This window comes from Actinia tenebrosa, unplaced genomic scaffold (genome assembly GCF_029948245.1).
Source record: "Actinia tenebrosa isolate PJP-AT-01 unplaced genomic scaffold, QUT_ActTen_1.0 PGA_scaffold6__47_contigs__length_16458017, whole genome shotgun sequence".
NCBI classification, from domain to species: Eukaryota; Metazoa; Cnidaria; class Anthozoa; order Actiniaria; family Actiniidae; genus Actinia; species Actinia tenebrosa.
Genome location: NW_028292583.1, coordinates 6,664,005 through 6,678,994, shown reverse-complemented (window position 1 = coordinate 6,678,994; position 14,990 = coordinate 6,664,005). Strand labels below are relative to the sequence as shown.

General features: G+C 37.2%; 2 protein-coding genes across 2 annotated transcripts; both read left to right on the top strand.

Annotated features, from left to right (window-relative positions):
• Positions 1–2,968: 2,968 nt before the first annotated feature.
• On the top strand, positions 2,969–5,684 carry LOC116288485 (uncharacterized). Its single transcript, XM_089038940.1, has 3 exons — positions 2,969–3,199; positions 3,719–3,983; positions 4,363–5,684. Exons 1-3 carry the CDS (start codon positions 2,969–2,971, stop codon positions 5,682–5,684), a joined length of 1,818 nt encoding a protein of 605 aa, XP_088895066.1.
• A 4,426-nt stretch (positions 5,685–10,110) lies between these two features.
• On the top strand, positions 10,111–14,598 carry LOC116288489 (uncharacterized). Its single transcript, XM_089038907.1, has 4 exons — positions 10,111–10,306; positions 12,671–12,751; positions 13,083–13,746; positions 13,978–14,598. Exons 1-3 carry the CDS (start codon positions 10,229–10,231, stop codon positions 13,170–13,172), a joined length of 249 nt encoding a protein of 82 aa, XP_088895033.1. The 5' UTR covers positions 10,111–10,228; the 3' UTR covers positions 13,173–13,746; positions 13,978–14,598.
• The last annotated feature ends 392 nt before the right edge of the window (positions 14,599–14,990 follow it).

Genomic DNA, 14,990 nt, shown 5'->3' with positions numbered 1-14,990 from the left:
AATTCAAGAGAACAATTATTCTAATTTATAAGGTCACAACTATGACTACTGTAGTAATAAATGATTTTTATAGTATATATGTATTAACTTTTTTTCTTTATAAGATGTTGTGACATGATATACACATGGCATGGATCACAGAGACATTCTATAGTATTTGTTAATAGCATGTTGCTTAACCTGGAAAATGAAATGAAAAATTCTAAAAGAATTTGCATTACACCAAAAGTTGGTCACGTCACGAGTCGGTACGACGGAGCGAATCCGTCGGGAACACGAAGCTGACGTCATTTTCGGGATGTCGTTTTGAGTCTCGCGAAATAGCCTCTACCTAGCTAAAATCACAATGGCCGATTTGATCACGTGGCCGATGAACGAGAATCGCGATCCAGATCGATTGAAATCCAAGTCACGTGATCGTACCTAGGAGATCTGGGGACGAGAATAATTTTCCCGCCAGATTTCACTGCGCATGCGCCGTATGGAAGGTTCATAGTCCATGGTTAAGATGGCTGCCGATAATGGTAAAAAGATATTGGAGGAAATTTTAGGAAAAGCTTCAGAACTTTCTTCCTTACTTGAGAGAAATCAAAGCTCAAGCACTAGTACAAATCAGCAGAATACACCGAGAGAACCTCCGAGATTTCAGAGGCGGCTGTTACCAAGTAGAAGCTCGTCAACCTGTCGTGGAAAGTTTTACCGAGGGCCTGCTAAAAAGGCAATATAGGGCAATTTTTGTGGCTACTGCCTCGAAGAGGCGAAGCCACTATGTCATCGAGTTGTGTCCGTCCGTCCGTCCGTCCGTCCGTAAGAGTGAGTGAGTGTGACTCGGCAAACGTTCGGAATTAGTCGAAAGGGTTTCGAGGCATTGTGATTAACTTCGGAACCAATCAGCAATCATCATCAATAATAAACAATTTGATACGAAACAATGAACAAACTTCGGAACCAATCAACGCTTGAAACAACAAAATCTCGCTGTACTCCGATTATTGCCGAGGGGGATGACGATGACGGCCTTGGAACCTCGTGTTGGGAGACTGGACTGTTCATGGTTGATTGTTCAAAGTTTAAGGTGGCTGCCTACTTTTGAACGTTCGAATTGAGCCCACAATGAGCGCGCGCTCAAAAACCGCTGAAAAATCTACAAGATTTTATTGAAGAACCATACGCGTTTTGAGCTTCAACAGGGCAAAACCCTCAAATTTTGCACGGGACTCTATATTTTTTGATAGCTCATTCGAAAAAACTCCTAAAAATCTAGGTTATATCAACATTTTAGGAAAAGTTAAAATCAGGAACACGTGAAAAAATAGATTTTTGTAGGGATTTTTGTTCGACTTTATGAGATTTTTTAAGAGCACCGAAACTACAAAATATGACAAATCATTGTATCTCTCTGTCTTTTTGTCGAAAATATCCATGTATTATTGTAGAATGATTGACTAGCCTTCATTCATGCAATCATATAGTCTGCAAATAACTATTATCTTGTTCATCTTAATTTTTTTCTAATCACTTCCGGTGGAGCAATTTTTACTCGAAAAGCTCGTGCGTAGGCTTCCATTAAATGCTGATTATCTCGAAAACAAACTCGGGACACCCTATTTTTCTTTCCAGATTTGGAATCAGCATTAAATTTCAATTCGGAAAATTGAAGTTTTAAAAAAAGCTTAAATCAATTTCCAAAAGTAGGCAGTCACCTTAAGTAAGTGAAGTGTTTTCATAAAATTTTTCACTTTTATTTATCACAACTTTCATTTGGTTTATCTGTACTATTAAATGAAAGGTTTTGCAAGTGTTACTCAAATTTTAGGCCGATTTTTACGCCGAAATTACCAGGCAGGACGGCGAAGACAAACCTGGCTGATCACAGACAATGAGCTTTGTATGCAGATAAAAAATCCTTTATTGGGAAAGCAAAAGCCTCTTCGGAGGATAATTAAGCCTCTTTGGAGGATAATTGAGCCTCTTCGGAGGATAATTGAGCCTCTTCGGAGGATAATTGAGCCTCTTTGGAGGATAATTGAGCCTCTTTTACTAATTTTGGCATGTTCTTTTCGAATATTATTTTTCGTTATGTTGGATTAAATTTTAAAACGTCACGCAACCTGATAACCCCCATTAACAAAGGAAGAAGTTGTAAAATGCCTTGAACTACTTCTTATTTTAATAAATTGTGTATGTATACGTTAAATGGTCTGCTTCGTTCTACATTCTACAGGTTTCTCAATATAAAGCTGGCACTATTACACTCTGCCCGCTCAAAAAAAAAAAAAAGAAAAAAACACAACAAGACCACAACAAGCCGAAAATATTATTGGAACATTTTCAACGAAACTTGAGAACGCTCAAAACAGCTCTTTTGACGTCTCCCTCCAAAACATTCAGCTCCCAGCCCGGCCTAAAACTACCAAACACAAAGACAGGAAACTAGTGCCAGGGCGAGCCATAATATGAAAACAACAACCACAGTAATGTACCTAGTTGTATGCCATTATGCACATGCGTTCCAGAAAAGTTGAGGGAAATCAATAAATATATATACCTACTTGCAAAAACGTTATCATAGAAAAACACGACATAAGTAATTTAGTGAGAAACTAAACTAAAAGACAAACGAAGATCAATGAAGCGGAATTGCAGTCCATACCTCGGATAGCCTGTTAACGAGGCTCTCCAGGGCGCGGACGAAAATATATAGATTACACTTGCTTCCTCAGCAAACCCGTAAAAACATGTTTGTTAAAGCATTCCAGTAAAAATAAATGAACTAAACCCCAGTTTCGCAATTCTGCAGTAGCCACATGCGCTCATCGAGCGTCTATTTTTAAGGGATGTTGTGCTCTTTCCATGTCCAGATGTGACCACAGTTCCACGGCAGGGCAAGAGAGTATGGCTTATGGAAAATGGTTTTGTTATTTCCGCATTCAAATTAATGAAAGAGTGGGCAGAATGTGAGGTAGAAATGAATTTGAGGGAGGCATTCGAAGGCAAGATTTCAAGAGATGTAGACATCCAACTATTTATGCCTGTTCACAGTTCATTAGTGAAGCCACCAGTTGCAGCAGGGCAGTCTTTAAACGGCATAATGGTGCATAAAATCTTTAAAGAAAAGCACATTTATCTATTGCCGAGTAAGGCATTGTGTGATGATGAAAGTCCATTTGTTGGTGAACCGTTAAAGAAGGTTCCTAAGGTAAGAATAAACGTTATGTCTAAAATGATATAGCCAGCCGTCTCCCCGGGGGGGGGGGGGGGTACTACCACCCCAACTTGGGTAGGGGTGTGCCGCCAGGACCTCAAAACCCTGACCCTATCCCAGACCTAAAATTTTGATTTTACATACCCTACCCCAAACTAAAACTAAGAATTGTACACCCTATCCCAGACTAAAAGCCGGAAAATACGGTCTTACAAGCGATTGCAATCAATATTTACTAACGTTTTTATTGTTTTTGTGTCGGCAGAAAGCGTAGCCTATTCGCCAGACAAAAACGACCAAATCGTTAACCCTATCCCAGAATAAAATGACACCCTATCCCAGACAAAATGTCAAAAAATGATACCCTACCCAGACCCAAAAGTAGAAAAACCATACCCTATAGGGCGGCACATACCCGTATAGCAAATATAGGAAAGTACCCCCCCGGGGCCGTCTCCGACCTTGCAATGCAATTATGTAACGGACAATTTTTGAACATATTGATATATTTAGATAGATATAGAAGATGATCATCTTGATGATGGCGAGTTGCAGCAAATGATTGAGTTTGCTGATAGTGTAAGTGCAACCAACAGTACATCTGCACCTCAACCTACAGCAATAACATCTTCTACAAGTGCATCTTCTATCAGTATAGTGGAACCACCATCCTCTAGCAGCACAAGCAATGAGCAGCCCACTCAAAGTCCAAGTAACCAATCAGTACCTCATCCATCCTTACTGTCCTTACCATCAACCAGCCAGGAAGGTTATGAAGGTTTGTTACCTTCTTTTTCACACATTTGTTTTAGTTAGTTAGAATGCATCTTTAAAAATGGGATATCTATATTTTAAGATAAAAAAAGGCTATCATGAAAACCAAAATATGAGGGTGGATTAATAGATATTCCATCTTTTCCAATTAGTATATTTGTTATAAGATTTCAAATAACTACTTTATTTATTCTAAATTACAAGGTTTCTGCTAATTTGTACATATACTATATATAAAAAGAATTTAACTGGTATCAATGTAAAAAATAAATAAAAGTATCACAATTCATGAATGGTTAGATCCATTTTGTATTTTATTATTCTATTCCTATGGCTTTCTGTATTCCCTAATTTTGGTATTCTGTTTGCTCTCCTTTTTACAGAGGCCAACATTAGCAATACCCACAGCAGCTGGTCTATGCCCAGAGTGATTTGTGAGAAATGTAGCTGTACATTTCCTCTTGGAGAACAATGCATACGTTGTATACAGAATGAAGAGTTGGAAGCATCATTAGCTAAAGATGCATCCCCTCCCTCAGAGCCAGAAGAGGAACACTATGCTGAGCCCGATGTTGTGCAACTGAGGAATTTTCGCCTTGCACGTCTAATGGATGTTGAGGATGATTCAGCTGTCCACGAGCATTCAAATCACCCTAGATATGAAATCCTGAGTGATCCACCAGAAGTGCTGGAACCAACACCAGAAGTCCTGAAAGTCCATCGTATTAGCATAAAAGCAGATCTAATCAAGGGATTCAAAGATCCAGGCATTTTGAATAGACAGATAGGATTTAAAATTATTAATGAAAGGGGCAATCTTGAAGCAGGGATGGGTGTTGGTGTTGATCGTGAAGTTTATACTCTATTTTGGAATGAATTTTCCATCAGCATGACAATAGGTGAAAGGGAAAGGGTACCGTTTGCTAGGCATGACCACTTTATTGAAGAGTGGGAGGCAATAGGTCGCATTTTAGTTAAAGGGTATGCCTCTGTTTCCTATTTTCCTACATTTTTTTCCAAGGCATTTTTTTGCTTTTGCCTATTTGGTAAAGAGGTTACTGATAATTTATTTATTTGCTCCTTTAAGCGCTATTTATCACAACTAGAAGAGGATCTGGTTGAAAGTGTCCTCAGGAATAATGACCTCCCAGGTGAAGAGGAAGAATTTCAAGATTTCCTTGAAAGGTTTAATTGCAGGTCCCATGTAAAAAAAGAAAATGTCATCAGAGTTTTACTAGAAATTGCAAAGCAAGAGCTTGTTCAAAAGCCCCACCTCATGGTTGCAGCATGGCAGCCAATTCTGCAGCAAGGATTGAAGCCGTATAAGCAGTTTCAATCAATTGAAGCAGTTTTGGAACAATATGAAACACTTAAGCCCACACCCAAGAAAATCCTTGACAGTCTGTTATGCAGTCCAACCACTGACACAGAGAGAGAAGTGTTTAAGTTTTTACAGCAGTTTATCAGAGGTCTTGACACAACTAAGTTGGTACAGTTCCTGAGATTCACCACAGCAATGGATGTAATGGGGGGACAAAAGCTACAGATAGCATTTGTCAGGACTGAGGGTTTTAGTTCCACACCAGTGGCACATACATGTTCTCCATTACTAGAGATTCCATCTACATACAATAACTTTGTGGAACTCAGAGAGGAATTTACTAACATCCTCAATCGCAACAACTGGGAGATGGACATTATGTAGACTCTGCCATTAGGTTTTGTTAAGTTTGAAAAAACTTTATGTTTTCATTTCCTAATGAAATACAGGTACCAGCTTTGTTATCAAAGAATCCATGAAAAATACCATTTCATAAGTTAACAAGGTGGTATTTCCTTTTAGGGACTGTAAATTGTTTTATCTGTAAGGTGGAAGGTGGATTTTCACTTTGAGCCAGTAAAAAATGCTGACCACCCCTCCATATTGCCAATTTTTTTAACTTTTTTTGCTTTTCATTTGCAAAGCACTGCATGCTATGGATTTTTGGTAATTCTTTATACAACAATTGTTGGGTTCCTTTCAGTTGGCCATGTTTGACTCTGTTATAATTTTAGTTGAAACTATTTAAAATTAATTGGCTGTTGAGTTATACTTATTTAATATTATCAATATTTAACTAACAAGTAAAGGGTTTCAGCTTATTGCAACCATTATTGTTGATGTCTGACTCTTAATGTTGGATGTCTTGTTTGCTGACTAGCATTTCAATGGTCATCAATCAAAAAATAAAAATTGAAAAAATTCTATCTTCAAGGAGATTTAAGACTAAGTACAAATTGTTAAGATTTTTTCCCTCTTATCCTCTGAAATATTTATTTTTCAGTATAAAATCCCCTCAAAAGTTTTTTTTAATCTTAGTTCTTCGATTGACGGCCAACAATAATGGTTGTAAGATATCTAGAATGAGGCAAATCCTTGTCAGTGTTGCGCTCACTGCATGGAACTTTTGTGATACATTTTATAATCTTTTTAAGTGGACTGGTTACAGATTGTAGCTCACTATGCAAGTGTCTTTGAAAAGATTATGAAATTTTAGAACAGTATAAACATAACCAGAATCATAGGTAACTGAGTATGTGCATCAAGCAATTATAACAATGTACTGCTATTTTAGTACCTATTGTTGCTTTCAATATTTTAAAAAGTTTTATGACTTTCTGTTCCAATTTGGTATACATAACATGAATTATAGATGTTGATAGTAATAATGTGAAACCTAAGCAGGATTTAACACTGCCTGTAAAATACTGTATTTTTGGTACAGTTATTGTTAGAAGAGTTATATGAGTATATGACTTTCAGTTTGGTAAACATCAACATGAATTATTATAGGTATTGACAGGATGTAAAACCTGAGCAGAATTTTAACACTGCTTGTGCTTTATTGATTGCACCTCTAATTGTTGCATTCATTTGTTAACAAATACAATTAACTTGTTGTTAAATAAAACAAGGTGATATCATTATATGATATTTTCTTTCATTAATTATATATTGTTTTGAGAAACTCACAAACTTTGCTATACAGGTCTATTCCTGAATTGCCATCGTCCATCAAAGGGTCTGGAACCAGGTTTTGCAATAAGGCCATTTCTTGAGCTGTGAGTTCTATTAGATTCTCAGGAACTACAACACCGTCATCAATGTTCATCCCAGATACTCCTGAATCAAAATCGATTTCATACAACTCAGGTGTACATTCTTCGAAACATTCAGGGTTACTCATCATACCTGTCTGCCACAATGCCATTGGTGACTGGAAGTTTTCAGTGCGTAATCCATGGTAGTTCCACTGACCCACAAATTGGTGCAATGAAGATTGTATTCTAGGAAGATAGATGTAATGCAGGGCAAAAAGATCTTGCTCATTGTTGGAATCTAGCAGGTTTGACTCTTCAAGGAAAAAAAATAGGTCTTTATAATACCTTGTTACCACTCTGTTCACTTCTCTCCAAAGTCTTTCTATTCGAACATTATGCACACTCCTTCCTGCAATAAAACTTCCTCTATTTTCACCCCTGCTATGAACCATGTACTGTGCAACATCTACATTCTCCATTCCATGATCCCCTCTAACTCGAAGAGGCAGTCCAAAATCTCTTACACCCTGAACAAAGAAATTGAGTACTGTAGATGCCAAATTGTTGGTAGCACAATTTAGATAGATAACTGCTCTACTATAACCATCTATGCAACCATGGATAACAAATCTCCAAGCAACGATCTTGTGATTACCATCAATGTGCCACAAGTGATTAGGGGCTCTAACATTGTAACGTCTCCTCTGGATTGCAGTACTTCTTCTCAATGCTCTACCAATAGGATCAGCATGTTGCAATATAGCTCTAATTCTGCATCTTTGAACGAAAACACCTTTAGCTCGAAGAGCGCCAATAATATACGATTCTCCAGCATAAGGAGTCTGCTGAAGTATGTCTGTTACTGTTGACATTAGCTCTTCATCAGAAATATCTACATAGCTTTCTTGCAGTCCATAACATTGTCTTCGAAGATAAAGAGTGCTCTCGCTTATACCAAGACACACAGATATTTCTTTCCCGTTCATTCCAGTTTCTCTCAAGTTTTCAATCATCTCCTTACTGATGTCGTACATAGGTCTTCCACCACTACTTCTCAATGTATTGGGTACCATACATGTTCCCTTTCTTTCACGATGCTGCCTCTGCTCTTTCTCTTTGTCTATTTCTCTTATGAGCTCCTCAAGCACCCCAAGAAGGTTTTGAAACAACGTGAAAAGGTCGTTTCCTGGGTCTACATTTTTTTCGCGTAAAGTTAATTTATTACTCTATGTATTCAAGTGGAATACTACCACAGTTAATAAGACATTCCTGGACATTGTCAATGCAGCGAATCAAAGAATAAAAGAATTCCTCTAATTCTTCTTGGAAACCAGCACTGGACATTCTGGACGCCATGTTTGTTTTCTTCCTCTTTTCGTGCCCAGATCTTACTCATACCTTCCATACGGCGCATGCGCAGTGAAATCTGGCGGGAAAATTATTCTCGTCCCCAGATCTCCTAGGTACGATCACGTGACTTGGATTTCAATCGATCTGGATCGTGATTCTCGTTCATCAGTCGCAATTTTCAATCATCGATCGTGAATTTTCAATCATCGATCGTTATTCTCGTTCAGTAATTGCAATTTCTGGTTCATAGCGATCGATTTCTCGATAGCCAGTTGCAATTTCAATCACCAATCGCAAACTCAATACACTTTTGAATGGTATGGCTTGCCATTAGAACGGGGAACGGGGAACGGGGAACGGGAAACGGGAAACGAGGAACGGGGAACGGGAAACGGGGAACGGGAAACGGGGAACGGGGAACGGGAAACGGGGAACGGGAAACGGGGAACGGGAAACGGGGAATTGGTAAAATCTCTACGCAGTAAAATATATTTCTTGTTACAATATTCTAAAAAATCTTTTTATTTTTATTTATTTTTATATTAAAGTCCGGCAACGTACTTATTTCAGCCCAGCATATCTATGGAGTCGCTGAACCTAACAAAAAAAAAAAAAAAAAAAAAAAAAAAAAGACGAAACGGTTTGAGTATCATTTCGGTATTTTAAATAACAAATAACAGAGATACCAAACATAGGGTCTTTGCGTAAAAAAATATCTCAAAGAACAACTCTCGAGCCTCGAGTGACTCTCTCTCTCCCTCGGCGGACTAGTTGAGATTTACAAATGTGATTAGTTATTTTCTTGACCAAAATGTGGCCTCAACTCTGGATTCATGTTGATACCGTAACAACTAATGACCTGAATTTATTCCGTGCCAAATGCATATGATTCTGTTAAGAATCAAGAAAGTTTTGATGTTTGACAAAATTTTGTCCTGCTTCGAAGCAGGCCGACGGCGTCTTTGAAGTTTGGTAAAGCGAGACACCTTTTGGTAAGATAAAAAAATTTGCGTTCGCACCAGGAAACGGCTGATGTTGACAGATATTTTTGCAAAGCAAACATAAATTTAGCCTAGTGCAAACGGGCCCTAAAACTCATCAAATACAATATTTCAACTGACTATTTCATTAATAAATTCTATTTACAATATTGAGAGAAATATATTTTACCTCGTAGAAATTTTACCAACTTCCCGTTCCCCGTTCCCCGTTCCCTGTTTTAAAGACAGCCGGATCTATTATCCTATTTGGTTCATTCCTACCCTTTGCACCAAACGCTAATCGGTAGTATATACGACACTACAACATAATGGAGTGTGACTGTGCTGGGTGCCTGGTGGACAGCGTTAGACCATAGAGTGAACAGCTTTCATAAACTGGTATAAATTTTACGTTTAAAATGATATAACTATATTTAGGCACTGCCTAAAAGCGGAGCTCCCGATACATAAGTCACAGGGAGCCCAATTTGAATGAATGTGGAAGATAAAATTAAAATCGGAAAAAAATCTACAATTTTTTTAATTCAATATTAAAATAATGTCTCCCATAATTAAAAACATGCACTGAAAACGAATCAAAATGCACTACATCGTTTTCTTTGCGCGAGAATACTCTACCGATCCCACTTATATGAATTTTGTACACAACTCACCACCAACCCCGCCAGGGGCTAGTTTTTTTCTTGGAAGATTCTTCGACAAACCTTTCCATGGCCGACATTTTTTAAGCTTGAATTCCTGGTTAATTTTACTTATAAAACGAAAGATAACTATAAATAATCCAATACAATATCAGGTTTAGTGAAATTTACCTCGGATGTCTTTCATTGCAATCGAATTTTGGAGATTTCCGAACTTTTATGGACAAATCAAGACTATGAAACGTAAAAAAAAGGTGAGCAAAATACATAAGCTTTTACTATTACTTCTTTTACACTAATAACGATGTTTGGTTAATTATCCACATCAAAAGTTTTATGTTTTTACAAGAACCGTATTTTCATTCATAAAAGTCAACTATTTTCGAGAAGCTTGAAGACATAAGCTTTCTAGATTTTGAAAATTCAATTTTACCAGTTTTCATCTTGCCTGACGACACCAATCGATAATTCCGAAGATCGATAAAAATCGAGAATCAATAAAATTGATATCAATTGAGTGATTAATCGATACAATTGATAAAAATCGATGACCCACCGAGCTGGGACTATCGATTATATCGATTGTATTGAAATATTCTATCGATTTTATCGGTATTTTTTTAATGAAATACATAGACAGACTCGCAGGAAATCACTGTATGCTCTTTATATTGTTTATTTGAACAAGGTTTGTGCACAGGGAGCCCAATTTAGATTAAAGTGAATGGTGAAAATAAAATAGGAAAAATTAAATAATTAATTATTTTTTAAATTTGAGATCAAGATAATGCCCTCTGTAATGCGAAAGAGCAAAAAAATCAATGAAAAATGCACTAGAACATTTTTTTTTTCGCGTGCGCCTTTGTTTTCCTATATAATTTATATACTTCGTAGTTTCCTCCCTTGTCAGAGTATATATACATAAGATCGACATCACATACCACCATAGGGAAATTATATAGAAAAACAAAGGCGCGGGCGAAAAGAAATGTTCTAGTGCATTTTTTATTGATTTTTTTACTCTTTCGCATTACGGAGGACATTATCTTGATCTCGAATTTCAAAAAATATTAATTATTTAAGTTTTCCGATTTTATTTTCACCATTCACTTTAATCTAAATTGGGCTCCCTGTGGTTCGTGATGTGAAACACCGTAAATATATCAAGCCAATATCTGCTAGATTAAACTACAGCAATCTCTGATCAATGTGGTTTGAATTGCAGAAGGAAATACACCTCTACTAAATACCTAACAGAACAAGTAAAAAAATTACATTTGTTGTCTCTAAATGTTTGGTTTGGCACATGAGACTATCAGCTGAAGAGGGTTTAAAAAACTCACCCTCTCTTTTACATTTCTCCAAACTTCAAAAGGACATTTGTGGTAACCTTTCATCACACAATTAATCTTTAAACATACCATAACTTCTGTATCTGCTTTTGACATCGTGCTTTACGACTGCTTTCTTACCTATCTGACACTGTTGCCTTGATGAAATGTGATTTTACCATGTGTATCATACCGCCGGTAACCCTCAAGTTTATACAAACACAAGTTGTTCCATCAATCACGACTAATTCGATTACTGATAAGATCGATAAAATCGATATAATTAACGAAATTTAGCTGAGATTATCGATTTTCATCGATTTTCAATAACAATCAATATCAATCAACTGATGATTATCGATTAAATATCGATCATATCGATTGGTTTTCGATGATCGATTTTCATCGATTGGTGTCGTCGGGCATCCTGTTAACAACAAACGTTTTTGAAGTTTACATTCATTTATACTTGACAAGAACAACTGAGACAAAATAGAAAATAACGCAAAATGCAATGCAAATACAAAATAAAATTTTCTTTGTCAGTAAATTGTCATTTGGAAATGTTTTTTAATATTTTCTTAGCTTTTGAAAGTGAAAGACAAGGTACTACGGTGGCCCAGAAGGGTCAACATCAAAAAAAAGCACAACGCAAACAAAAAAAGCACAACGCAAACAAAAAAAGCACAACGCAAACAAAAAAAGCACAACGCAAAGAAAAAAGCACAGCACAAACCAAGAAAAAGCACAACCGCAAACAACGCACCAATCTCACTCTCACTACAATTTACCGTTGCAACAAGATCCACCTCTTTACGTCAATCAAAGTGTTTCCGTGACATTGTCGGAAAACGCAGTTTTCAAGTGCACGTGCCAACGAATTGTCATGAAAACGCTTTGATTGGCGCACACCAAAACCACCTTCGTTGTGACGGTAAATTGTACGATTTCGTGCGTAATTGAGAAGCGCTGTAATTACAGGATTTGTATATTCATGGAAATGGAAACTGTTCTTCCATTACATAATCGCGGTCATGTTGGTTCCATAAAGGCACAGACACACGGTGCAACATTGCGCGCAATATTGCAGGCAGTGTTGCTGAAGAAGGATAGTTTTCTACTCCAGCAACGTTGCGTGCAACAAATTGCGTTGTGCATCATGGCTCGCAACATCGATTGCATGCAACATAATAACGAAATGAAATAAAGATGCTCAGGGTCATAGACTGCAAGTGGCCTGTGATTATTTCTTCTGTCAATACACTGATTTTTGTCCTTGTTCCATAGATGTACATCCGCAAGTTATTCTGGTTGACTATTCTAGATGCTCTTTATCAAAGTGTCATTCTATTTTTCTGTTGTTCACTGGTAAGTTTACTTCTCGTTTATTTCATGGTTGAGGCTGCAGTTTAGTAGCACAAGGACTGTTTTCTACAGACACCATTTTTGAAACATATCCTGGTCCAAAATAGTTCCATGATGATGAGCGCGATGGTTTACGCACTTGAATTTTGCGCAATTTCGAAATCGCGAGATTTGAACATCCATTATACAGGTGGCACTGAGGGATATTAGTGAATAAATGTTCACGAAGCTTAGGGAGGGTTAGCAGGGGCGGAGGAATTTTTACTAACTCTCCCGAGGCAGAGATTGTTGTTATCATCATCATTATTGTAACTAACTGGACTTGTTTGCACAGCTCTTTGAAGACACACCAGCTGATGATAGAATGGTTGGTACGCGATGCATCAAGCTGCTGTTATCTTGGCAAATCTACACTTGGGGCTAGCCATTTCTCAATTGAGTTCCAATAAGCTATGCTGCAGAAATCATCTTCTTTAATCTAGAGGACGTTAAGTGGACTTGCGTTTCTGTACCTGACAATGCTTGGTTTTGGAATTGAAAGACCCTCAAAATTTTCACATTTTAGCTATTTATTCTAATGCAACCCTAACTTTAAGATTTCTTCATATCCGACCCCAAGGATATAAAGTCACTTCTTACCAGCCCAAGATTTCCATTCACTTCCATTTTCTGCCCCCTTCCACCCTGGGGGTTGGCTGACGTCCTCAGTGGTAATGTTGGGGTAGTTGTGGGGTAAAGAACCAAATGCAGTGGCCCATTTTGATGTACTTTACGTAGTGCCTTTTCCATTTGTTTTTAACCATATTTTTTTATATTCCTTAGACATGGATACACTATCTTTTCCTATGGGGTAGCATTATATTATCGTTTGCATGGACTATATGCTTTGGTCTTGTACAAGTCACCCATAAAATCTACTTTGTTTCTATTGTTACTTTATCAAGCAAGGAATTCTGGTCGCTTTGCGCATTGATATCTGTTACAGCTCTGTTACCAAGGTTAGATATGATCATAGTAAAACTTATGCATAGCTTGCTAAAGAAATTTGAAAAAAATGGTGCTGATTACCTGACTAAAGGAATAGTGTGAGGAATATTTTGGTAGTTGATATACAAGTTAGCCATATCCGGACTTTGATCATCCCAGAGTTTGTTTCAGAGTTCAATATAATTCTAAGGATTTTTATCAAAAGCCATACATGTTAACATGCATATTTATAATGTTTGTAGGTATTCACTATTGGCACTACGAAGAACAGTCTGTCCCACACAGATTGATGAAGCTCAGATCCAGAAAAGAACTAAACCACGATTTAATGCAGCGCATAAAATAGATGCAAATGGATACAATGAAGAACCAAAAACACAGAGTTCTGTTGTTATGTTATAAGAATGAGCAAAAAAGAATTTCCTTTCCAAACCAACAAATAACCACAAAAATAACCAGATCCTTAATAACAAACACAAAATATTAAATAAGTTGGTTTTTAGCATGTCAAAATTTGGTATTTATAATACTCCAATAAGTAAAAAGAATAAGAGTGTTCCAGGTTAGAAACATAGAATTACTGGACTGGTATATATAATATTACAGTGGGAAATATAATGCATATCTTCAATAATAAAAGATAAATACATCAAATATATGTTTCACAAGTTAGCAGCAGTAAGGGGGACTTGCGGTCAATGTCAAAGATTTACGGGTTTTACAGGCGGTTTAAGGAAGGCGCCGGCAGCGGGAATAAGCCGCGCGCCGTGTCCTTACTGCTGCTGTGTTGGGAATCAAAGATAAGTGTTTATAAAAATGTACGATATATATACGATGCATGAATGTAAAAAGTTCACCAATGACTTCTGTATAATTTGCCTAAGATCCAAAGTTAACATACCTAAGACAGAACCCTTTTGGTGTTGTGGTAAGAAAATGCAAATAGAAGACGACACGTCAGCACAGTGTTACGAGTGTGGTAAGAATATTCGTAATGCCGTACCAAATGCTACCAGAGAGCAGTATTACGCCAATGGAGGTCGTAAGAAGACTCCATACAAAAGAATAAAATACTTTAGGGACTGGATGAGTCATATCCAAGGTTTACATCCGATATATTTAAGCGACGAAGTAAAGAAGAAAATCATAGACCATTTAGAAGAGCCAACCCCACAAAGTCTACGGAAAACGTTGAAAAAATTAAAGCTAGGGAAATATTACAAAGCTATTCCCTATCTTTTGTCTGAAATTACCG